Genomic DNA, 25,998 nt, shown 5'->3' with positions numbered 1-25,998 from the left:
ACATAAAAACCTAGGAACAACTTTTACCTCCTCTATTTAGTCAAGGCTGATGTGTTCTTGGTGCTGCGAGAGCTGAGAACCCGTAATTTTGCCTTTTTTGAGGTGGAAAACAGTCGCAATCTAAATCTTTGTTTTGTTCATGTTAATGAAAGTCTAAGTTCCTTTTATGAATGTAGTTAATGGAGTTGATATGTTCACTTATGAGTGCGAGAGCACATCAATGTGATGTTACTGACACCTAGTGACCAGTCCGTATACACTATGCAAGGTTTCCCACAGATTGCCAATATATTTGTGGCGGTGGGGGCGTGGTTGGAGAATATGATGATAATTTGCATATTTGGTGATGATGCATTTATTTTCTTAAAAAAGGCAACAAATCTGGGTTATTAGTAACTAATCAGTATTACATATATTTTATATATTATATAACTTTGCTCCATTTTTCAATACTTATTGCTTATTGTACAATGTAAGAGTTGTTGAGAATGTTTCAAGACCAGAGACTTCTCCACTTTGGGATTATTTTTTTTTCATAAAAAACAACTAGCTACAAATCTAGCAATATTTTCTGGTGCTACTGGAGACTGTACTCGTGTTAAGAGACTTTAGTTTTGTCCCAAAAAACTCACCGACGTCACATTTGCTATGCGCTGCTCCTCTCGCTGCACCTTCTCTCGTGGAACGAGCGTCACTGTCCTCTTAATATTTGCACTTTTTGTAGATCGCTGTCCGCTGGTATATCTCAGATATATTAAAGTATGTGCACATCGCAGACATGCTACCTGGGCTCCAGACAATCGCTTACGTCGTCACAACATCCTGTCTTGGCAGTGCCGTTTCGGTGATCCAATTTCTCCGGCGGGCGAATTTTCGGTGCATCATTTGTCAATAGTGCGTAAACAGGCTATATACAGCATTTCTATTCATACAATAGATTACTTAATAAGTAATCTATTGTATGAATAGAAATGCTGTATATAGCCTATTTACGATGGCCCGATCCAGGTTTTTGCACTTCCGATCCTATACCGATATTGTTTTTGCATTTCCGATCCGATACCAATACTGACCGATACCGATACTGGCCTATCCGAGCATGTATTAAAGTTTAAAGTTATTTAGCCTACTTAGTTGTCAGAATCATGTTGAAAAGGGTTTTAGTACTCTTGATAACAACTAGCCAGCTGAATTAGGGGAGTTTGAATAATACACAATGGTTGGTAACAAGAAAGTGACCTGTTTATTCAAGGATAAACACAAAATAGACAAAATATACATGACAAACAGAAATGGCATCATTGAACTAGGGCTGGGCGATATGGCCTTTTTTTAATATTGCGATATTTTAAGGCCATATTGCGATACACAATATATATCTCGATATTTTGCCTTAGCCTTGAATGAACACTTGATGCATATAATCACAGCAGTATGATGATTCTATGTGTTTTGATTGATTGATTGAGACTTTTATTAGTAGGTTGCACAGTGAAGTACATATTCCGTACAATTGACCACTAAATGGTAACACCCGAATAAGTTTTTCAACTTGTTTAAGTCGGGGTCCACTTAAATTGATTCATGATACAGATATATACTATCAGATATATACTATCATCATAATACAGTCATCACACAAGATAATCACATTGAATTATTTACATTATTTATAATCCAGGGTGTGGAGGGGGGCGCCGGATGTAAGTGTCAAAAAGACAGCCAAAAGAGTTTGACATGACAATAAATCTAAAGTTAAAATATAGGGTAGAAATGCACCCATTTGCAGGAAATGTAGTTTTGATTTTCAAAATTTTCTTTCAAGGCTTGCATGTCTACATTAAAACATTCTTCTTCATACTGCATTAATATATGCTACTTTTAAACTTTCATGCAGAGAAGGAAATCACAACTAAAAAAATCACTAATTTTTTCATACGGTGTTGATGTGGAAATTTTTCCCTCAGAATTTTGATGGTGTGGACATGTGGCACCGAATTGAGATAAGCGTCTCAACAGACGTCACAATATTTGAACAATGATGACGAAAACTGTTTTCTCTGTCGTGTCGGTGTGTTGAAAATTGTTATGCGCTTATTTTTTTATTAGATTTTGTGCATGGCATAGATTTGCTATGCGCAGAGGACGTTTAAACAGTGCGCAATTGCACAGGCGAGCACCTTAGAGGGAGCGTTGCTCGCACGGCTGCGCTAGCATCACAGCTAACGTTAGCCATGCTGCTACCTCTCTGCTCAGGTAGGACGTATACGTATGTGACGTATGACGTGACAGTATGTGACGTATGACGTGACAGTATGTGACGTGTGTAAGAAGGTGCGCTGCTGTCTGTGAGAGGGAGACACAGGAAAGATTGAGAAGAGCCTGTCGTGTAATGCCAGCAGCTAAAAGCAACTGCGTGAGAATTCACAGACATGTGGATGTGTTGAAGGTGTGCTGGAAAATGCGGAACGGAAATTACAGAGCAGCAGAAAAGTGGAATGTATTATTTAAATCGGTGCGTTGGAAAACACGGACCGGATTTCTTTTTTAAACTGGATCTGGATCGGCATTTTCCCATGCCTTGCCGATACGCAATTTTTGGCAAATATCGGCAGCCGATCCGATCCAAATATCAGATCGGGACATCCCTATTACTTACATTTGTTTTTTAAGGTGTAGCGGCTTTTATTTTCGCCATGACGGTGCACACTGATCAAATACATGTAGGGAAACACTGCTAGTACTGTATACCATCAGTTTATTTCTCTTAGGGCTGGGCGATATGGACGAAAAAGTATATCTCAATATATTTTTACTTAAACTCGATATTCCATAAATATCTCAATATATTTTCCGGTGAAAGTATACATATGAAGATATTAATTTTTTAAATATATACGTTGCTTTTCTCTCCTACGACTCTCGTCGTCATTTGGGATGTCTGTTGCGATTTCCCTTCCTGGTTCGATGACCCGCCCTATCTTGCATCTGATTGGCCTAATCTCAACCAATCGTGACTAATCATAGTAAACAACCAACCAATAATGGATGTTCTTATACGTGCAAGCACGTCTTGGAAGGAGGAAGGGGAGGCGTTTAGTAGCCCATGAGAGGGATTGAGGAGCGAGGGAGAACAAGGAACAACAAATAAGCGGCGTTTGGTCATTTCAACGTGAAATAAATTATGTCGATATTACGATATTTTCTTAATTCATATCTTGTTTAAAAATATTTTGGTATATCTTACAAACTCGATATATCGCGCAGCCCTAATTTCTCTTATAAAAAACGCCAGAGAATCGACTGATTGTCGACTTTGGGCAACGAATCAGATTCAACTATAAAAATCCGTAGTCGAAGACAGCCCCTACTGACTACTTCACATTATATCAAAGGGATGTAAAATGGTTGGTGAAATGTGAGGGATGTATTGACTTTTATGAGATACTGTAAGCAAACATCACTCTGCTGCAGCCAGCTATTTCCCTCTGACGAGAAACAACACTTGACATTTGGCCAGCAGCGGAAGTAATCACTGCAGACCTGAACAAATACGAAAAGGTAACAGGTCTTGGGCCATTTGTCAGAGGTCTTCAGGAGATAACGCTTGGAAATGCATCACCGGTAATGCGGCGCCGGAACACGACTGGACCATCCGTCTGTTTTGTTTGTCGGAAAAGTTACTGCAAATGGGAGACACCGACAGTATCTCCTTAGTCAGCTGGGAGAGCTAAAGAGGTTGTGTGAGCTATCAGGGGAAGATGTTTCACTATCTCACCAGCCTGTCCCAAGTGTTTTAGCTGGTTCAGCCATGTTGCTACTGATTTGTCACAGTCAGAAACTTCCTCCCTCACACACCATAAACACTATAGTGGCGACAGACTGCTTATAACCGTGAAGTCATACACTGACTTCAGAGCTCATAAATTATCATGTAGAAAGTTGGAACGCAAATGGCGCGCGACCAAGCTTGAGGTTTTCCATCAAGCATGGAGTGATAGTTTAATATCGTATAAACGCATGCTTACCTTAGCTAAAGCTAAATATTACTCAAATCTCATCCGCCTCAACAAAAACGACCCTAAATTTTTGTTTAGTACAGTAGCATCGCTAACCCAACAAGGGACTCCTCCCAATAGCTCCACCCACTCGGCAGATGACTTTATGAATTTCTTTAATAAGAAAATTGAACTCATTAAAAAGGAGATTAAAGACAACGCATCCCAGCTACAACTGGGTTCTATGAACACAGATACAACTGTATCTACGACGGATACTGCAATACAAAATAGTCTCTCTCTTTTTGATGAAATAACATTAGAGGAACTATTACAGCGTGTACGTGGGATAAAACAAACAACATGTTTACTTGACCCACTTCCTGGGAAACTTATCAAGGAGCTTTTTGTATTATTAGGTCCATCAGTGCTAAATATTATAAACTTATCACTTTCCTCTGGCACTGTTCCCCTAGCATTCAAGAAAGCGGTTATTCATCCTCTGCTCAAAAGACCTAACCTTGATCCTGACCTCATGGTAAACTACCGACCGGTGTCCCACCTTCCCTTTATTTCGAAAATCCTCGAAAAAATTGTCGCACAGCAGCTAAATGAACACTTAGTGTCTAACAATCTCTGTGAACCTTTTCAATCCGGTTTCAGGGCAAATCACTCTACGGAGACAGCCCTCGCAAAAATGACTAATGATCTACTGCTGACGATGGATTCTGATGCGTCATCTATGTTGCTGCTTCTTGATCTTAGCGCTGCTTTCGATACCGTCGATCATAATATTTTATTAGAGCGTATCAAAACACGTATTGGTATGTCAGACTTAGCCTTGTCGTGGTTTAACTCTTATCTTACTGACAGGATGCAATGCGTCTCCCATAATAATGTGACCTCTGACTATGTTAAGGTAACGTGCGGAGTTCCTCAGGGTTCGGTTCTTGGCCCTGCACTCTTTAGTATTTACATGCTGCCGCTAGGCGACATCATACGCAAATACGGTGTTAGCTTTCATTGCTATGCTGATGACACCCAACTCTACATGCCCCTAAGGCTGACCAACACGCCGGATTGTAGTCAGCTGGAGGCGTGTCTTAATGAAATTAAACATTGGATGTCCGCTAACTTCTTGCAACTCAACGCCAAGAAAACGGAAATGCTGATTATCGGTCCTGCTAAACACCGACATTTATTTAATAATACCACCTTAACATTTGACAACCAAACAATTACACAAGGCGAATCAGTAAAGAATCTGGGTATTATCTTCGACCCAACTCTCTCGTTTGAATCACACATTAAGAGTGTTACTAAAACGGCCTTCTTTCATCTCCGTAATATCGCTAAAATTCGTTCTATTTTATCCACTAGCGACGCTGAGATCATTATTCATGCGTTCGTTACGTCTCGTCTCGACTACTGTAACGTATTATTTTCGGGTCTCCCTATGTCTAGCATTAAAAAATTACAGTTGGTACAAAATGCGGCTGCTAGACTTTTGACAAGAACAAGAAAGTTTGATCATATTACGCCTATACTGGCTCACCTGCACTGGCTTCCTGTGCACTTAAGAAGTGACTTTAAGGTTTTACTACTTACGTATAAAATACTACACGGTCTAGCTCCGTCCTATCTTGTCGATTGTATTGTACCATATGTCCCGGCAAGAAATCTGCGTTCAAAGAACTCCGGCTTATTAGTGATTCCCAGAGCCCAAAAAAAGTCTGCGGGCTATAGAGCGTTTTCTATTCGGGCTCCAGTACTATGGAATGCCCTCCCGGTAACCATTAGAGATGCTACCTCAGTAGAAGCATTTAAGTCCCATCTTAAAACTCATTTGTATACTCTAGCCTTTAAATAGCCCCCCTGTTGGACCAGTTGATCTGCCGTTTCTTTTCTTTTCTCCTCTGCTCCCCTTTTCCTTGAGGGGGGGGGGGGCACAGGTCCGGTGGCCATGGATGAAGTGCTGGCTGTCCAGAGTCGGGACCCGGGGTGGACCGCTCGCCTGTGCATCGGCTGGGAACATCTCTACGCTGCTGACCCGTCTCCGCTCGGGATGGTGTCCTGCTGGCCCCACTATGGACTGGACTCTTACTATTATGTTGGATCCACTATGGACTGGACTCTCACAATATTATGTCAGACCCATTCGACATCCATTGCTTTCGGTCTCCCCTAGAGGGGGGGGGTTACCCACATATGCGGTCCTCTCCAAGGTTTCTCATAGTCATTCACATCGACGTCCCACTGGGGTGAGTTTTTCCTTGCCCGTATGTGGGCTTTGTACCGAGGATGTCGTTGTGGCTTGTGCAGCCCTTTGAGACACTTGTGATTTAGGGCTATATAAATAAAGATTGATTGATACACTGGAAATTCCGGATAATAAGCAGCTACTGTTTTGGATTTTTCTTCGCTAACAAACATTATGCATATAGTTTTCATAAAACAGAGACATTGAAAGGGTGTATTATTGTTTGTGCTAAGGGGCCATCATTTGGACTAGTTTGCAGCTGCTGCGGAGTGAACGTCTATTGTCTTTCCTTCTGTTTGGTGCTTTGAACCGGAAGTACAAGTGCAGTTCCGTCTTCTAGTTGTCTACAGCGTTTCTACTCGTATGGATTCTTTACAATATAACAAACTGTTAATGCTTATTTGTATGTGCAATCGTACTATAATCAAGCGAGCATCGTTAGCATTAGCTAATATGCTAACATGTTTACGAGTGTTCTGTGTTAGTATAATTAATGTATGGCATTCTTTTTGTATTGTTTCAGTTTTAGAAATTCCTCAGTAAATTCCCCAGGATGTCAACTTGGAGGTTTTGATTCTGTTTAGCTTTAGCTGATTGGAGAGATAGCTTCCGGAGCTAGTGGGTCCATGACAATGACTTCTGTTTTGTTTGATCAGCCGTTTTACTGCCATGTTACAAGCCCCTTTTGGAAACAATTAAGGTATGTAAATAAACATTAACAAAATATTTCCGTGTAAATAATGAATTTCACAATGTATATATCTGTGGCTTATAGTTCGGTGCAGCTAATATATGGAAAAATATTTTTTCTTCTAATATTTAGTGGGTGCGGCCTATATACTCTATAGTCCAGAAAATACCGTAATTGTAAGCAGGACTTTACAAAGAACAATTTGCTAACGTATACAAACACCTTTAGAGGGATGTTAGTATAAATCAGGTGTAAAAGTTTAGTAGATTAAGTACTAAGAGTGGAAAAGAATACATGATATTAATTATTTCCTGCACTCTGCATGCAAACCCGAGTATGTGTGTCTGAACATGGTATGCACAAGCATGCCCAAGTATAATTGCTGTGGCCCAGGGTAGCTTTATTCCCATCAGCTAATTATGTTTAATTATATTAAACATCATCAAGTAGGAGCCGTATTAAAGACTAATTAGATATCTCACAGTCTGAGACAACTGTACGCCCGACCTCAACTGTCTCCTGAACACCTCGGAAGAAATGAAAGCTCAATCATGCCAGTTTCTTATCCCTCTTCTACAGTGAGTAGTGGCTGAAACCCAATCTAAACACTTCTCCCCTACAGATTTTGGCCTTTTGTAAATGTTCAAAAATGGGCATACACATTCAGCGGGCTAAAAAGATTGAAGCAACACTTCCAGTATAAGAAAAATAACCTTTAAAAAGATGAAAATGCTCAGTAGTTTGCAGTAAAGTTCAATGTGTGTAGATTAGATGTACAAGTCATGTTGAAAACTTGCAAGTTTTTTTTATTGAATCAAGTTTCACAGGTACTTCTCTGTTAAATCCTTCACTTACTGACACCTGCTACCACTGGTAAAATTCAATCAATCAATCAATCAATGTTTATTTATATAGCCCTAAATCACAAGTGTCTCAAAGGGCTGCACAAGCCACAAAGACATCCTCGGTACAAAGCCCACATAAAATTAAGAAGGAGACTTGAGTTTCACTGACTCACTGGCGCTCGATTAAGACCTGAGTTTCACAGACTTACGGCTACTTATCACAAACTTGCAGTTCGCCGACTCACGGGTTGATGAAGTAGTATCACTTAGGCCTGGGCCAATATTCGATAAGCCAATTAACAGACGATGAATGAAAATTAAGTCGGTATGTTTTCCAACTTTTCATCGGTTTCAAGAGTTGTACGAGTTTGTGCTATAGCGTAATGAAAAGAAGGGGGTGAATCATCTTGTCCTTCATTAAGAGTCTTTGGCTGTTAGCGTGGCGAAGCGATGCCGCTGGCCCGTTAGCATCACGTGGTGCAGGTCTAGCAAACCCGCGGCTACCGAGCTCCATGCTGCTCTTTGCCAGGTTTCATGCGGCTCTTACGTTCATATCAAAGTTTGTCTTTGTGTTTTTTTAAAGTCCGTGTTCATCGAGCGAGACGGTCTGCAAGAGCGGTCACTTTTTGCATTGGTTTCTGCGGCTGTGGGCGTTTGAACTAACAAATAAACGGTAGTAATGATAACCGCTGTAAAACTCCAGACGGTTAGTATTACCGTATTAAATTAAAATGGTTGAAAAACCGTCATTCAAAACCACACTTTGATATGGATGAACGGACGGCGCTAGTTTGCTGAGTAGCTTAAATGCTAACATGTAAACCACAGACATTAACATCAGTCCCCAATCTAAACTTGTAGAAACACATTGCTGTCTAAACAACTGAGCTGTAGTAATCTCATTAAACAAAGGATGTGCTGTTTTTGTACAGTTATCAATAAACTCGACAGTTTCGAGTTAAAACAAACGGACGTCCCTTTAACAGGGAGTGAACTCGCGTTAAGTCACACAAACCGGAATTGAAACAACTGATCACCCTTTACAGTTTAAAATGGAAGAAGATAAACATATTTAAACACACAAATAAAAATAATATGGCTCTTATCAAGCCAGAACAATATTTGATGCTTCCTCTGCCAAGTCTGTATATTATTTTAGTTGTAAAAAAAATACAACTTGGTTAAAAGATTGTGTATATAAGTACTTTTTGAGCACAGTCAACAATACCACAATAATACTGATAGCTGTGATAATTTTGGTCACAATAACTTTATTTAGCCATTTTGTTTGTTTTGGTTGTGTATATTTGAAGGTCCTCCTTAAAGACAGAACCGATTTTGTTGTGGAGACGGCGTGCTCGGGAGGTAGAGCGTTCGTGCCAGCTTAAGGGTTCCTGGTGTGATCCCCAGCTTCCGCCATCCTGGTCACGTCCGTTGTGTCTTGGCGCAAGTCACTTCACCCTTGCTCCTGATGGGTCGTGGCTAGGGCCTTGCATGGCAGCTCCCGTAATCACTGTGTCTATGTGTGTGTATGAATGGGTGAATGTGGAAATAGGGTAATACCTTGAAGGTAGAAAAGTGCTATATATTTATTTTTATTTTTTTTGGCACACTGACAAAGCTTAACCTATTGTCACTATAATAATCTACAAGGTTAATGTAGGTTGTTTCTCTTTCTCCCCCTCCATTTTTCTGCATTCTTTCGTATCTGAAGTTATCATTACGTATATGTATTGTTGCATTTGAACAACTGTATTGTTGATAATAGAGGTAAATTATTGGTATTGTTCATTATCAATAGCACTATTTCTATTGGTATTTGTATTGCTCCATTTGTAGTGTAATAATGCTCATTGTCATTTCTGTATTATTTTTTATGTTCGCTAACTGCTTATTTGCTATCACTTTTACCATCATATATGTACATGTCGTATTTGCTGATTTTGCTCTATTTTTGTTGTTGTGTTGGCTGTTGTTGTTTTTGTCTCTCTGTCTAATCCCCCTCTTGTCCCCACAATTTCCCCCTTTGTCTTCTTTTTTTTTCTCTTTCTATCCCCTCCTGCTCCGGCTCGGCTGCACCAAATGATAATATAAATACATTTAATAAAGTCAAATACAAATAAGGCAACAAGAGAAGTATCCTACACTTCTCTTGTGTAAAGTAAATCTGAACAGCCGACATGGGCATCTACATCAACTATATGATTTGCCTGAGAAGCTGGACAGGTCAAAAAAAAAAAAAAGAAAAGTGCTATATAAGTATAAACCATATACCATTGCTTTTGGTTTTTGAGTGCAACATTTTGCTTACGGACAGAGTATATTTTATTTATATTATTTGTTTGTTTTATTTAACTTGGTATATAAATGTTTACATTTCAATTACAATGTTGAAATATACGAGAAATAAAAGTTAATTGCATTTGAAAGGGTACGCTTCCATTATTATTATGGATAGTCATTACATCAGTGGTTAATTTGGTATCAAAAAATATTGGCAAAAATCTTGTTTATCTGCAATAATGTGTAGGACAGTTAGGGCTGGGCGATATATCGTGGGTTTGTCTCTGTGCGATATAGAAAATGACTATATCGTGATATTCAAGTACACGTCCTCACGCAGTTGCTTTTAGCTGCGGGCATTACACTACAGGCTATTCTCAGTCTTTCTTGTCTGTCTTTCTCACAGACAAGCGCACCTTCTTACATATGTCACATACTGTCGAGTCATACGCCCTCGCATGAGTGGTAATACGAGAGACAGAATGTGCGAATCTGGTAACAAATGAAGGAAGAATTAATTCCTAAGAAAAACAGGGTCCATCGTCTGGCGGTGGTTTGGCTTCAAACGGGAATATGTCCAACAAGTATGCGACAAAAGCGTTGTTAGAAAAAGAAGCACCTACTGCTAATTTGTAGCATCATTTGAAAAGGCCCCCGCTAGAAAATGAAGAGTGCTTGAAACTGCATGTCAACATCTCCGTTCGGTGCCACACCCACAAAATGCCGAAGCAACCATTTCCAGATCGTATGAAAAAAATAGTCAACAACAGAATTTAATAACGCCCGTAGTAATCTACCACATAGTAAAGGACATACACTATTTGATTTCCTATTATGCAGCTCTTTTTTTTTTTTTACAGTTATTGAAATATCTTGTGCAAAAAGTGCACTTTAATTTAGTGTTGTTTTGATAAGTCATCTTAGTAACATCATGTACAAAAGTGCACTAATAGCTTGTTTCAAAATGTCTCTGACAATCGTGCACGTTCTGTTTTGAAATGACATGAATGTTTGTGCCACTGCTTAATAACTGTTTAATAAATACAGTTTTGGTAAATTGACTTAATTCTGGTTTCCCTCTCTGCATGAAAGTTTAAAATGAGCATATTTTAATGCAGTATGAACAAGAATGTTTTAATGTAGACACATAGAATCATCATACTGCTGTGATTATATGCATCAAGTGTTCATTCAAGGCTCAGGCAAAATATCGAGATATATATCGTGTATCGTGATATGGCTTAAAAATATCGAGATATTAATAAAAGGCCATATCGCCCAGCCCTAAGGACAGTATATCGTGGAACAAAATTTGTTATCGGACCAGGCCAAGTATCACTGACTCACGGATGGTCGTCAAAGACTCAAGTTTTACTGACTTACGGGTGCCCAATGGAGACTCGAGTTTCACTAACATGAGTGCTTGTCAAATACTCAAGTTTTGATGACTTATGGGTATTAAACAACAACTTAGATTTCACTGACTTATTAATACTCGACAAAGATTCAAGTTTTAGTGACTCATGGGTGATTAATGAAGACTCAATTTTCACTTATTCACAAGTACTTGACCAAGAGACTCAAGTTTTACTGACTCTATGAAGAAGTGAGTTTCATTGACTTAGGGGTACTCGACAAAGACTCAAATTTCAACGACTCACGGGTGCAACTTCTTCAGGTTCCAGCACACTCTATGACTGGTGACTGTTGCATATTAAGTACCTGATTCAGTTTTAGTGAGTGACTCATAAGAACTCAAGTCATTAACCAGAATCAAGTGTCCAATTACACTACTGTAGATTATGCTGGGGTACCTAATAAAACAAGGGCAATACATGGAAAATGGTTACAAACAACAGTGATCCAACACACAATGTGCATCTACTAAATCTAATTATGACTTACATAATTACCCTGGTAGTCCACCTGACCCTTTACAAAAAAAGGTTCAAAATAGTTCCTTCCAGACACACACACACACACACACACACACACACACACACACACAACCACACACACGCAATGACGTCACACACATGCACAAACAAACCACATCAACATGACTCAGACAAATAACCCGCGCCAATAACACTAAGAGCTAATCCTGCCAATAGAATACTGCAGGCAGGAGCTCACGATTGCAAGTAGACCGTAAGTAACCCAGCTTTGACAACATGAAAGTACATGGGATCTACTCTACATAGGTGGGAGGTGAACAGATTACTTGCTGTGTAAGAGCGTTAGTATGGTTAAATGGTCACGTCTCAGCAGTGTTTCCCGTGAAATAACTTGATTCCAGCACAGGATCAACACCTTAACGTTGAAGATAAATTAACCTAATGCTGCAAATGAAGCACTCTTGGTGGTTTTAAATTGGAGCTGGGATCTTGTGAACATTTTAATAGCACAAAGAAGGCATTTGCATAGCATCTGGGGACAGTAATGAAGCAAGTGAAGGTCAGCTTTGTTCCAGACAGTGACATTCACCTCTTAATTCTTTCCTGCCTGGTTCTTTCTTTCTGCTTATCTGCATCCAGAACAGTAAAGGAGTCGAAAGAGACATTCAGAAGAAAAGCCCGGGAGTGTCTGCATGAGTCACATACTGTATGACCACTTAAATTACCACTTTGAGGGGTTTAAAAATATGCCAATTCAAATATGATGGGCCACACATTTAAATTGACTAACAGAGGGTTAAATTCAGGCATTCATAGAATGTTCAAAATTAGGGTTTTTTATCGTCTAATTAGTAAAAACATTTACAATTCTACAGGAAATGCAACAACCCGAACAAGTAGATATAATATTGAGGACACAAAAATGTCATTCTGCTCTGCTCCCCCTAATATGTATGTCGCATGCGTTTACCAAACAGGAAATTCACATGTGCATTTTGAAGCTATGTTTATGAATCATAGTATTTGAGGTGCACGGACCACTGCTAAACACTTTACTATGTGCAAAAGCTAAAAAGACCTAAAAGCAGAATCAGACTATTTTGGATTTACAAAATTAATGCTGACCGAGATTTATTTATTCAACAAATTAAAACTGTCTTGTTATCAAATGACTAAACATTTCAGTTCAGTTCAGTTTATTTCGAACATGCATACGATACAATGTAATGCATCACACAATTCCAGTTGTTTCATTACAGCATGTCCGAAAAGGAGTAGGAAGAAGCAGAGCTTATTTAATCCTACGCCTTTTCATACCATAGCAATTATATCCAATTTCCTTGTTCTCTGTAACAGAACAGTGAACAAATAAATATACCATAGTAAGCAAACAAATATTAAATACATACATAATCTTTGTCTCATTAAAAAAAAAAGAAAAAAAGGTTCAAGATGTTCATCATAATTCTTGTTCTGTGTACTTTGTGAACACTTGTAGTTTGAACAGTCTCTTAAACTGAATCATATTTGTGCTTTGTTTGATTTCTTTGGTTAATCCATTCCATCATTTAATTCCACATACTGATATGCTAAAGATTTTAAGTGTGATGACATTGTGATTTAATAAATAAAGGGTTTGTATGTTCTCTATATCCAACATTATGTATTATTCTAATAGATTTTTTTTGTAACAGTTAGTGAATGAAGCGCACATTTGTAGTTGTTTCCCCATATTTCTACACAATAACTCAGATATGGTAACACTAGTGAGCAGTAAAGAATATGAAGTGATTTTTGGTCTAGAACATGATTATCTTTATTCATTATTGACGTGTTTCTTGCTACTTTGTTGTATATTTTTACATGAGATTTCCAATTTATTTTATCATCTATTATTACAACCAAAAATGTGTTTTCTTTTGTTTTTATTTGTATTATCTTCTGTGTGTTCTCTCCTGAATAAAATGCAGTTGTATCATCTGCAAATAATACCAACTTTAAGTCCTTTGTAACTTTACAAATGTCATTTATATAGAGATTGAACAATTTTGGTCAGAGTATTGATCCCTGAGGTACGCCACAAAATATGTTCAGCTCTGTGGAAGTGTGTGTAACATTGCGTGTAACAAACTTGTTCGTTTGGCTGCATTATAGAGTGCACGAAAAAACTTTTTTAAATGTTGGTGAGTCACTTTCCTTTTTTTTTATTGCGTACGACTGCAAAACAAGACACAAAGTTGGGGGGCCAGCACTATGATAAAACAGGTAAGAAACACTGTTGAATTGAAGAAATAACTTCTTTTTTTTGTCCTGTCCAGCTACTCGGTTACAAACCACATTTACAAACCACAGTTACAAAAGAGAAGTGTGGGAAACTTCTCTTGTTGCCTTATTTGTATCTGACTTTATTTAATGGATTTATATTAATGTTTGGCGTAGCTTGGCCAAAGCAGGAGGGGATAGAAAGAGAAAAAAAGGAAGACCGGGGGGGAAATTTGGGGGGGACAAGAGGGGGGTAAGAGAGAGACAACAACAACAACAGAACAGCATCAGCAAATAGGATATGTACAAATATGATAGTAAAAGTGATAGCAAAGAAGCAGTTAGTGAAGTAAATATTAATAACACAGAAATGACAATGAACATTATTACACCACAAATGGAGCAATACAAATACCAATAGAAATAGCACTATTGATAATGAATAATAATAATTATCTCTATTATAAACAATGCAATTGTTTCAAATGCAACAATACATATATGTAATGATAACTTGAATTAGAAAAGAAAGCAGATAAATGGAGGGGAAGAAAGAGAAGCGAACTGTATTAACCTTGTAGATTGTTATAGTAAAAATAGGTTAAGCTTTGTCAGTGTGCCACGTTTTACCCAGTTCCCCCTAGTGGAACAACGTTAATATATGTTTGATGAAGTGATTATATGCATGAGTGTATGTATGCATATGTGGTTGTATGTGTACAGTATGTGTATATGTATGTTTGTACAGTGAATGTGCGTGTGTGGATGTATGTACTGTGAGTGTGTATGTATGTACTGTATTTGTGTATGCATGTCGGAGCATAGGTAGCTATGTATGTGGGTAAGTACCAATGTGTGTGCATATGTATGTATTAATGAATGAATATACTATGTGTGTATATGTATGTATAATTGTGTATATGTGAGTATGCATGTACATTTTTATGTACAATATATTTGTCTCGAAGTGTGTACAGGAGCCAAAGTACAGCCCCAGGCACCCAGAGAGCCCAAACCAAAACAGCAGGTGCGGTGCACTGGGAACAAGGGACCACCAACCCCACGCAGCCAGGCCGGCCAGCGCCAGGAACCCCAGAAAGAAAGAACTCATAGCAAAGTACAAAGGTGGCGCCCCCTCTGGTCCTTCCACTCTGCTCATCACAACCTTCACCAACAAGAGTTTCCAAAAAAAGGTATAAGTGGTGTTAAATGTTTATTCATACATTTTAATTCATTTGGCAATGTTTTTTGGCATGTTATTCTATTATTGTTCTGAATAAGAGGTGTTTTGTGTTAATATTTTTGGGTGTCTGGAACAATTTAATTTGATTCACATTATTTCCAATGGGGAAAATTGCTTTGATTTTTGTATCATTGGATTTTAATCTAAGTATTATCAATGAAAACTGGGGTACCTAGATTTAGTCGTCCCTCGCTACATTGCACTTCAAATTTCATAACTTTGTGATGTCGCAGATTTTATTTTTAATCTTTAAAAAAAACAAAAAACATTCTACATGTTTTGGCCTAAATTAAGTGTTGAAATATATTTATGTATTACAGAACTGTATGTGTCTTATTTTCTATTAGTATTACGTCTATGGATGTTTTCATTCATTCAGGTGATTGTAATCTCAGGGCATTCAATCAATCGCAACTGGACTGTTTGGTTAGTCATAGAAGACGTTTCGCCGCTCATCTGAGTAGGTTTTATCAGTTCATGCTCATAGATTTAGATTTGTCAGATTTATCCTTAGACTTATAGCGCAGACCAAAAGTTTGGACACAACTTCTCCTAATTCAATGTGTTTTCTTTATTTTCATGACTATTTACATTGTAGATTGTCACTGAAGGCATCAAAACTATGAATGAACACATGTGGAGTTATGTACTTAACAAAAAAAACGTGAAATAAGTGAAAACATGTTTCATATTCTAGTTTCTTCAAAATAGCCACCCTTTGCTCTGATTACTGCTTTGCACACTCTTAGCATTCTCTCGATGAGCTTCAAGCACACCTGTGAAGTAAAAACCATTTCAGGTTGAAGCTCATCGAGAGAATGCGAAGAGTGTGCGAAAAAGTAATCACAGCAAAGGGTGGCTTTTGAAGAAACTAGTATATAAAAACATGTTTTCAGTTATTTTACCTTTTTTTTTTTTTTTTTTTTTTTTAAGTACATAACTCCACATGTGTTCATTCATTAGTTTTGATGCCTTCAGTGACAATCTACAATGTAAATAGTTGTGAAAATAAAGAAAACGCATTGAATGAGAAGGTGTGTCCAAACTTTTGGCCTGTACTGTAGATTGGTCGGATCTGGTCTGGCGATCAATAAATATTCCCCCAGCCAAACTTCTTTTTCCAGGGGGCGAACGCTAATAAATGGCAATACTCCTGGCGCTACTGTATCTTCACTGCACCAATCTCAAGTTGACCGCCTTTTGGCAGAACAACTTTTTGATGGAAGTCATCTTCAACCCCTGCCTCATCAGTAACACATTGCCACATTGGTGAGCATTTTACACGAGCGATGTCGAACAGCAACAGCTGGACGTAGAATTGGACCTTCTGCGCAAAACTTTAGCCTGAGACAGCTGTCCTGTCTTACACTAATTTGCTTTGCCACCTACAACACAAAGCTAAAATGTTTTGTTGATAGCTCAGCATATAGTGATCTAGTCTGGATTGGTTTTAGTGCTTGAAATACCTTTTATGGGTGATTTGAAGCTCTAAAATACAATTAAATGGACGAGAACACAGGAGATAAAGTTGACAGCAAAAGTGGACTTTCCAAAACTATTTTCACATATTTTCCAAATGGGAAGGATACAGTTGTGACAACTAAAATTATGTTCTGAGCAGGCTTTAGGACTACAAATTTGCCTTGCGAGTAGAACCTTTCTGACAGTGAAGACAGCTCCTAGCACCTTCGCCACTATTTCTATCTATAATGATTTGCCAGTCAGTCTCCCACACCCCTCTGGGAGAGCTGTTTGCTAAGCAGTCCCACGTCTCACCCCTACCCCCTCCGCCCCCCGCACCTCCAAAGCCTCCTGCTGTTCCATAATGAGCCTCTCCAAGTAGATGGCGGAGACGGCCAAGGCCACGGGTTGAGCTGCTCACGCTCTCTAATTGGCAGAATGACACCAGCACGCTTTGGCAGAAGAGGTGATTAGAATTAGTAACTTAAGATCTTTTTTTTGTTTTCTTTTTTTTTTTTTATATATAATCAATAGCTGAAACATGGCCTTTTGGGGAACAAACAACAGGAAACACTTCAACAGGCATGCAAATTATAAGTTTGTGAAAGCTAATAACTTCTTAGGCTGGAACATGCGCCCATAAGAGGCATTTTCCAGCTTTTAAAAGCAGCCATGAATTGTTTTTTAAGCATCAGTGATGGTAATATGGTAACATAACCCTGCTATATCCCCCTGACACAACCTATATTTACATTCAAGTGACGGGTACTCTAGTGGCCATAATAATCATAATCAGTGCAAAGGAGTAAATCAGAGGACGGCTATGAATAGCAAGGGTAACTAATCTTTGCTAAATGGTAACCATGACAACATGTCAAATAGTAACTTTGACTCATGACTAGGGCTGCAACAATAAACGGTATTAATGAAGACCACAGTTAGTATTATTGTTTGAAAATAATATTGAAAAACCGTGATTGATACTTGCTCTTTGATAAACTCAGGTAATGACTGTTGCCAGCTCGCTAGCTTAAATGCTAACATGAAAACAAGAGACAGTAATATCTTTCCCTAATAAGAAACGACATACCCCAATTTAAGCTTATATAAACTGACGGGGATATATATATATATCTATGCAAGAGTTATTTCTTTCTATTCAGTCATATTTGAAAACAGCTAGTGTTTATCCATTTGTTCTCTTTCTGGGTGTCCGCAAGTGCATTGTGAGTTACCTTGACTTTAGGAATGTGAGGAGGAGAGATACTCCTTTTTCCTTAGCTCATCCTGTCTCAGGCTAAAGTAGAACAATAGACATGTGTATTCGTTCTGAAGGGTGGGGGCTATTGGTATATTGAAGAAGAGAAAGCTTCCATAATTGTGCCAGATCAACTTGGCTACGCAATTGAATGTGTTGTCCTAGGCTGGTCTCTTCAAAGCTTTGAAAATAAATTACAAATTACCTATTCTGTTCTGGTGATAATTCAACTCAGCTTATATGTCATCAAAAGAATTTGGGATTGACCAGTAATTTAAATTCCCTTGGAGGAACATCTGGTCCAAACGCAACAAAACACATTGCTGTCTGAGCAACTAGGATATTCAATTGGAGACATTGAACCTACAACCTGGGGTATGTCCCACCTATCCGTATCCTTATCCACACACACACACACACACACACACACACACACACACACACACACACACACACACACACACACACACACACACACACACACACACACACACACACACACACACACACACACACACACACACACACACACACACACACACACACAATGCCACCGTTTAAGACGCCCTGCCCTCTCCGTCCGCCGGTGCAACACAACATAGTACGCGTGCGCCGAAAATGCCCACGTCATAGTTGCTTTGTGTGCAAGTTCTTAAATTAAATTGAACTTATCTGAACAATATCCAGTGTTGTGGTATGTCAATTAACTGGAATCCAGCCTGCGGTGGGGCCCTATTGTCGTGAATCACACCTGAGCCACCATAAATTAATCAAATATTTAATGGACATGTGAAAGTAAACAACTTATTAGCAAACTTTGTATACTCTGGACTAAGACGTTGAGTAATCGCTTGACATACAATAGCTGATACAGTCTGCTTTGACAGTCCAAATGCATTCACTATTTTCCGTAGTCTTCCCTCGACGGCCAGGTAATCCAAAGAACACGTTACCTTTTGTATCACATCCACGAGAGCCCGCATTCTTGTTGTCTCTCCTCCGACAAATGGACAAAGTTTTTCGGTAAGTAGAATCACAGCTGACCTGGGCATTGGAAAGTTCTTTTGTCATTGCTCTAGCACAGCACACTCGTTGACAAACATATCCCACCAGGCTGCCGTTCTTCCAAGCGTTATCCAAAACCGTCGCTCAACATTGCCATGTTGCCGTCTGAGATGTGTTGTATCCGAAATAGCTGCAATGTGTGATTTCCACAAGCGTCTGTACATGTACAAGAAGGAGAAACACGGGCATGTCTGGATGACTCGCCTCCATCTTTCCAGGGGTTGGCTCTGAGTTACGAAACCAGTTGTTATGAAGCTGGCTGTGGTGCCTTCTTTCTGGCGTCACTTCCTGTGTGGGGCGCGGTCTTTCAGACTTCACTTTCTCTCCGAACTCGGTTTGTAAACGATCAATGACTCCATACAAAGCTAAGAGCCCGAGATTCATGAAATACACGGCGCACTTACCCGTGTAAAAAATTATCCAAGGAGGGGAACCTTAAACAATGGTTTAGTGTAGATGACATGGGGCTTAGGCTAAATAATTATTTGTTTAAGGGGTTATCCGGCTTAATGTAGACAGGGCCTTAGAACAGAGTGATGGATATACCCGCCAATGAATACAAGACCGAGGTGTTTTTACAGTGCGTTCAAAGAAGCCACAACGCCCGCCAGAAATAATTCATGATAATAATTGATTTTATTTGTTATGCAATTTTCATTTAAATATATCTTAAAGTGCTCAAGTAAAAACCAATATTTAAAACAAAAATGCATCCATTAAAACAGGTAAAATACTAAGACTAAAACACTATCAGTGAAGCATAAGAAACACAAAACATGCAATTACTGGTAGATTGTTTTTTTTTTTCAAATAACTTGATCGTTGTGTGTATAAGTACGTTATGAGCACATTCAACAATACTGCGATAACGATACCCATGATTATTTTTGGTCATGATAACCACGGTATAAAATGTTCATATCGTTACAGCCCTACTCACGACATAGGTCTTGCACGTGTTTTTTGTCTTTGGTTTCATAATATTACTAATACAGTTTTTCAATCAACAGGCTGTATCAATCCTGGCCTCCCGCCTGGTCTGACTGTGACAATACTTTGCAGTTATAAATTATTCATTTAACGTTCGCTTCCTTGCAGCGCCTGTCACGTTGTCATCACGCAACATAGCTGTGTGCATCGCGTTATTTACGAGACAAATTAATTAAAGCAGGGGGTAGCATAAGCTGAGCGTTCCATTTCTTATAATGCAGCATAGGGGAAATAAAAAGGAGCATTAAAGCACTGGCTCCGGCTTATTTACTTTTCCATGAATCCGTCAACTGGGTAATTGACAATGCTGCAGGGCTGACTTTATTCAGGCAAGAAATGCAAATATCAGCCATGCATGGAGAAGAGAAAACCCAGAGGGAGCGAGATATCTGCTGAACCACTCGAGCACAGACTGAACCAGCTTTTACAATATGGTTCCTGCCTCACTTTGTTCTTTGTATTATTCACAAGACAGATTTTCAGGTAAAACGTGTCTCCGAACACCCTGCTATTGCACCAAGCAGTCAAATAACCGTTTCTTCGGATTCGTCGCGACAGGGCTAGAGAGAATATTTACAGCCCAGTCATTTTGCAGAACTCCATCTTTACTTTGAACCTGGTTCTGGGAAAACAAGTTCAAATTTAAGAAGAAGCCGCTTCTTTGCGGTTCTTCTGTTGTGTTTTTAGGACTTTGTGATCTGGCCGGAGAAAAGACGGACAATTCACAAACTCTTAAAAAAACTGAATTGAAGAGCATCCATCCATCCAAATCTGAAGAAAAAGACATTCCCAATTTCCCAAACGGATTAGCCAATGCTGGGGTCTGCTTAGTAGTCAAGGGAACATATTTGGGTTTAGGTAAATTATAGGGTCGAACCAAACTTGAGAACTGCCAATTACACTTTGGATGTGGTTGTGACAATATAGCCATTTCAATGCTACTGTAAGCCTCCCCCATAGAGCTGCTGAGACGTTGCACGTAGACACCGTCAAGTGCGCAGAACCCCTATGGGGAGGGAGGGCTGTCAAAACTGAACCCTCTTTGAATCGGGCCTGTCATCGGGTAGAGGAGAGTGAGTGTGAAGGAAAGGAACAACAGCTCCTCAGACGCTGTGACAGCAACGGACAATGACGCAGTCAACAAGCCCAAAAAGTATCTATAGACGCTTTAGAACTCACAAAACTAAACCCATCACATTCAATGCTTACAGTTTATCATGGGACAGTAAAGTAAAATGTAAACTTAGTTATACTTCAGAGTAATCAGTGTGCAGCGGTTACATTTACTTTCTATTGAAAAAGACTCAACATTAGAGATGGGTATCGTTTACATTTTAACCAATACTAGTGCAGTGCACAGCACTTCACTTTAGTTCAAATATGTTGGGTTTTTTATTTGGCAAATTTATTTAAAAAAATGTTTTTAAATGACATTCACAGCCTTTGTTCAATTACAGCCTCAAGTCTTTTTGAATATGATGCAAAGAGCTTGGCACACCTATCTTTGGGCTCCATCAAGTTGGATGGGAAGCACTGGTTTTGGTAAATGGTTTATATTTGTATAGAGCCTTGACACTATTCCACATCCACCCAATTATACACACATTCACACACACACACACACACACACACACACACACACACACACACACACACTAGGATGGTGGAAGACCGAGCCACGCTGTCCCCGTTTTCATCCATGTCGTCTCTCTGTACATTGCTGCATTCATCCTAGTCTAGTCAGGTAGGTGACCAAGAACCTGATGGTCACTCTCTCAGAGCTACAACATTCATCTGGGAGAGAGGAGAACCTTCCAGAAGAACAAGCATCTCTGCAGCAATCCACCAATAAGGCTGTATAGTATAGTGGCAAGACAGAAGCCATTTCTCAGTAAAAAGTGTGCCAAAATTCACCTTAAATACTCTGACCATTAGAAACAGAATTCTCTGGTCTGATGAGACAAAGATTGAACTCTTCGGAGTGAATGCCAGGCATTATGTTTGGAGGAAACCAGGCACCGCTCATCACCAGGCCAATATCATCCCTACAGTGGTGGTGGCAGCATCATGCTATGGGGATGTTTTTCAGCGGCAGGAACTGGGAGACTCGTCAGGATAGAGGAATAAATGAATGCAGCAAGGTACAGAGACATCCTGGATGAAAACTAAGGCTTTTCCTCCAACCTGATGGAGCCTGAGAGGTGCTGCAAAGAAGAATGGGCAAAACTGCCCAAATATACTGTAGGTGTGCCAAGTTTGTGGCATCGTATTCAAAACGAATTGAGACAGTAATTGCTGTCAAAGGTGCATCAACAAAGTATTGAGCAAATGCTGTGACTACCTTTGTACAAGTGTTTTTTTTTTTTATTTGCAAAAATAATTTTAAGAAAACTTTTTTACATTGTCATAATGGGGTATTTTTTTGTAGAATTTTGAGGCCAAAAATTAGTTTATTCAATTTTGGAATAAAGCTGTAACATAACAAAATGTGGAAAAAGTGAAACACTGAATACTTTCCGGATGCTCTGTATCAAATTGGTACTTGAAAAACGGTGTCGGTGCCTAAACCAGTACTTAAAAAATTAGAAACATTTTTTTTATATTATTTAAAAAATGTTGCACAGACTAGTAATTGAAATACTTCAATCATATGAATTAAAGCATAACTAAGTAATACAATCAAAATTAACAACAGACAAACTGTCATAATTATTGCAGCAATACAGATAGTAGAGAACGTACAAAAGCAAATTTTGTGTTGTAATGATGCTCATAATTCCGGGGCCTCATGAATGCAACCTTGCTCGCTTTAAACTGTCATTTGTGCATAATGAGGAAGGGCTGTGTTGTTGTTGAGGCTACTAGCTATCCTAGCGCTATGGGGCTAGCAGTGTTATGAGTGTTGCTGTTGGCGTGTTAAGGTTGTCAATAACGTTTAAAAAATAAAAAATAAAAAGTGTCAGACTCTGTGTGCGTCTGTCAGGACGCTGCATTACTTACAAGATGATACTTGTACAATATCAGCACCAAGCACTTGTTGCAGGTGGCTGAGACTGCATTTATTTTGCAAATAAATTAAACACCGATAGCTTCTTTTTGTGGTCTGCGGCCATCCATTATTGTCTACGAGCTGGTCACAAAAGGGCGTGACAAGATAATATTGCCTGCAGTAAAGCATGGCGATGGTGAGATCAATGACCAGGCCTGCATGAGTGCTGCCTGCAATGGGGAGCTTCAGTTCATACATGAGTTCAAACCATTTTCCAAGCTGTACACCGACCATTCGAAGTTGTATCTAAGTTTGAGTTGTCGAGCGTTATCGTTACCTCAGCCGCTCCTCCTCCTTCTTTCTTAGCTTCATGTCCCGTTGGACGACTTTCAGCACGTGTTCCGCCTCGTCGTCCGTCAGACCGGACAGGTCCAGCCTCCGGCCCATCTTTACCGGGCTCGCCAGGACGGTGGGGTGGGATGCCGGTGGTCCAAAACAGGATGATGATGACAACAAAGAAGAGGAGGAGGAGAGGCACTAGCGCTGGAACAACCCTGTTGGAGGACAACAGAGATAGAGAAGTTGAGAATGTGTTTTGGATGCTGGAGACACCTACACAAGAGGTGTTGAGTTAGTAAAGCATATTGTCAATGTCTGGTATTTACTAGTTTAGTCCCACAGCAGCCCAAAACATGCATGTCAGGTTAATTGGAGAATGTTCCTTGTCCAAAAGTGTGAATAAAAATAATAAATAAATTGTTGCCTTTGACTATACGGTACCAAAAGTGAGTAAAATCTTCATATCTATGCAAATATTTTATAATATTTTTTTTCAAGGGACAAAACTAAAGTGTCCAAAGACATGCACCTGGGGATAAGTTGATTGGCAACACTAAATTGGCCCTAGTGTGTGAATGTGAGTGTGAATGTTGTCTGTCTATCTGTGTTGGCCCTGCGATGAGGTGGCGACTTGTCCAGGGTGTACCCCGCCTTCCGCCCGATTGTAGCTGAGATAGGCTCCAGCGCCCCCCGTGACCCCAAAGGGAATAAGCGGTAGAAAATGGATGGAAAACTAAAGTGAGGAAATCCCTAAGTGAAAATGTCCAAATCAGGTATTCATTGTTTACTTTTGCTGCTCAGTGTTTCCAATATATAAATGTATGTGCCACAAGTACATTTAGGGCCAGCATGAGTTAAAAAATAAAAAAATCTATTTCTTAAAACATTTTTATGGTAATTATTTTTTTATAATATCTTTGCAATACAGTAAGGTACATTTCACCTTCCAGGTATGTGTTGCCATCTTCTGTCAATCATGTTCCACAAAACACTGACAACCTTTTTTGTTTTTTTCTTCATTTAAAACACTTCCTTTTGGTCTACATAACATGCAATGGTGGTGCTTTGGTCAAAATGTTGCAAAGATTATGTTTTACAGACCATCTTCAACCTGCTTTGTGACCTTCTCTTCAGGTCTTACTGCGTCTCCAGCCTGTCAGCCATGTTGTAGTTTTTAGCACTTCCATATGTAGTCTGAAGTTAGAACTATTATCTACTTTATATGAGAAATGGCAACAGTGCATGATTTTAGGATGCAAGTGCATGTGCGAGCCAGTCTACCCCACAACAAGAGGATAGAAAATAATTAGGAACTTATTGACTACAATTTTGGACTACAACTAAATAAAAATGGCAGACTTGCGCAAAGCTCTTTGGGTAAACCTCTACCATATATGGAGATATCCGCTGACACAACAACGGCAAAATACGGCACTAAAGTCTCAAATTCCAAAAGGCTCGTTTGGAGCAAGTTTGGAAGTAAGCAAGATTGTTTTATAAATATCTCCGCAATATGTCCATGGTTTGATATCAAAGTTTCGGAATTTACGGGGATCCTAAATATACCACACAGGTACCAAAATAAAAGTTAGTAAGTAAGCGCACACACTGCGGCACGCACACACTGCGGCACACACATACAAAGTGGCGTGTGCAAGTGCAGAGAGCAGCATACTGGCATGGTAGTACAAATTTAGCGGTCAATATTTATTAATATTTATATAGTTAGGTGTCTATATGGCTGTAAGTAGTAGCATACTTGCCAACCCTCCCGGCTTTTCCGGGAGACTCCCGAAATTCAGCGCCTCTCCCGAAAACCTCCCGGGACAAATATTCTCCCGAAAATCTCCCGAAATTCAGGCGGAGCTGGAGGCCACGCCCCCTCCAGCTCCATGCAAACCTGAGTGAGGACAGCCTGTTTTCACGTCCGCTTTCCCACAAAATTTTAACAGCGTGCCTGCCCAATCACGTTATAACTGTAGAATGATCGAGGGCGAGTTCTTGGTTTCTTATGTGGGTTTATTGTTAGGCAGTTTCATTAACGTCCTCCCAGCGCGGCAACAACACACAACAACAGCAGTCACGTTTTCGTCTACCATAAAGCAGTTCGTCTGCCGTAAACAGCAATGTTGTGACACTCTCAAACAGGACAATACTGCCATCTACTGTACATGCATATGTGACAATAACATCTACAGCTTTTAGAGAGTGCACAACTGCGCACACAACAAGGAGACGAAGCAGAAGAACGAGGAAGATACAGCCGTGGCGACGCCGACGACAAGTAAGATGAAGAAATACGCTTGTAAGTTCCAAGCCGCAGCTGCGATTGGACCTGGATAGCCTCCGGGAAGAAGTAGTGGACTACCAAGTGCTTGGCAGTGAAGATCTTCCTCAGGAAGCAAAGATTGACCGG

General features: G+C 39.5%; 1 protein-coding gene and 1 long non-coding RNA gene across 5 annotated transcripts in view; one reads left to right on the top strand and one right to left on the bottom strand.

Annotated features, from left to right (window-relative positions):
- The window catches only part of myripb (myosin VIIA and Rab interacting protein b), a 387,218-nt gene that overhangs the window by 301,999 nt on the left and 59,221 nt on the right, over positions 1-25,998 (bottom strand). For all 4 annotated transcript variants that reach the window (XM_061965577.2, XM_061965578.2, XM_072913491.1 and 1 more), the window contains one exon: positions 23,581-23,797. In XM_061965577.2, coding sequence (XP_061821561.2) covers positions 23,581-23,690 — 110 coding nt within the window. In that variant the 5' untranslated portion in view covers positions 23,691-23,797. The remainder of the gene's footprint in view (positions 1-23,580; positions 23,798-25,998) is intronic.
- On the top strand, positions 12,174-24,306 carry LOC133609720 (uncharacterized). The gene is made up of 3 exons (XR_009815762.2): positions 12,174-12,228; positions 15,206-15,430; positions 23,610-24,306. It is a non-coding gene; the product is annotated as an uncharacterized lncRNA (long non-coding RNA).

Source organism: Nerophis lumbriciformis, linkage group LG07 (genome assembly GCF_033978685.3).
Source record: "Nerophis lumbriciformis linkage group LG07, RoL_Nlum_v2.1, whole genome shotgun sequence".
Taxonomy (NCBI): domain Eukaryota; kingdom Metazoa; phylum Chordata; class Actinopteri; order Syngnathiformes; family Syngnathidae; genus Nerophis; species Nerophis lumbriciformis.
This window is presented reverse-complemented; position numbering and strand designations above follow the sequence as displayed.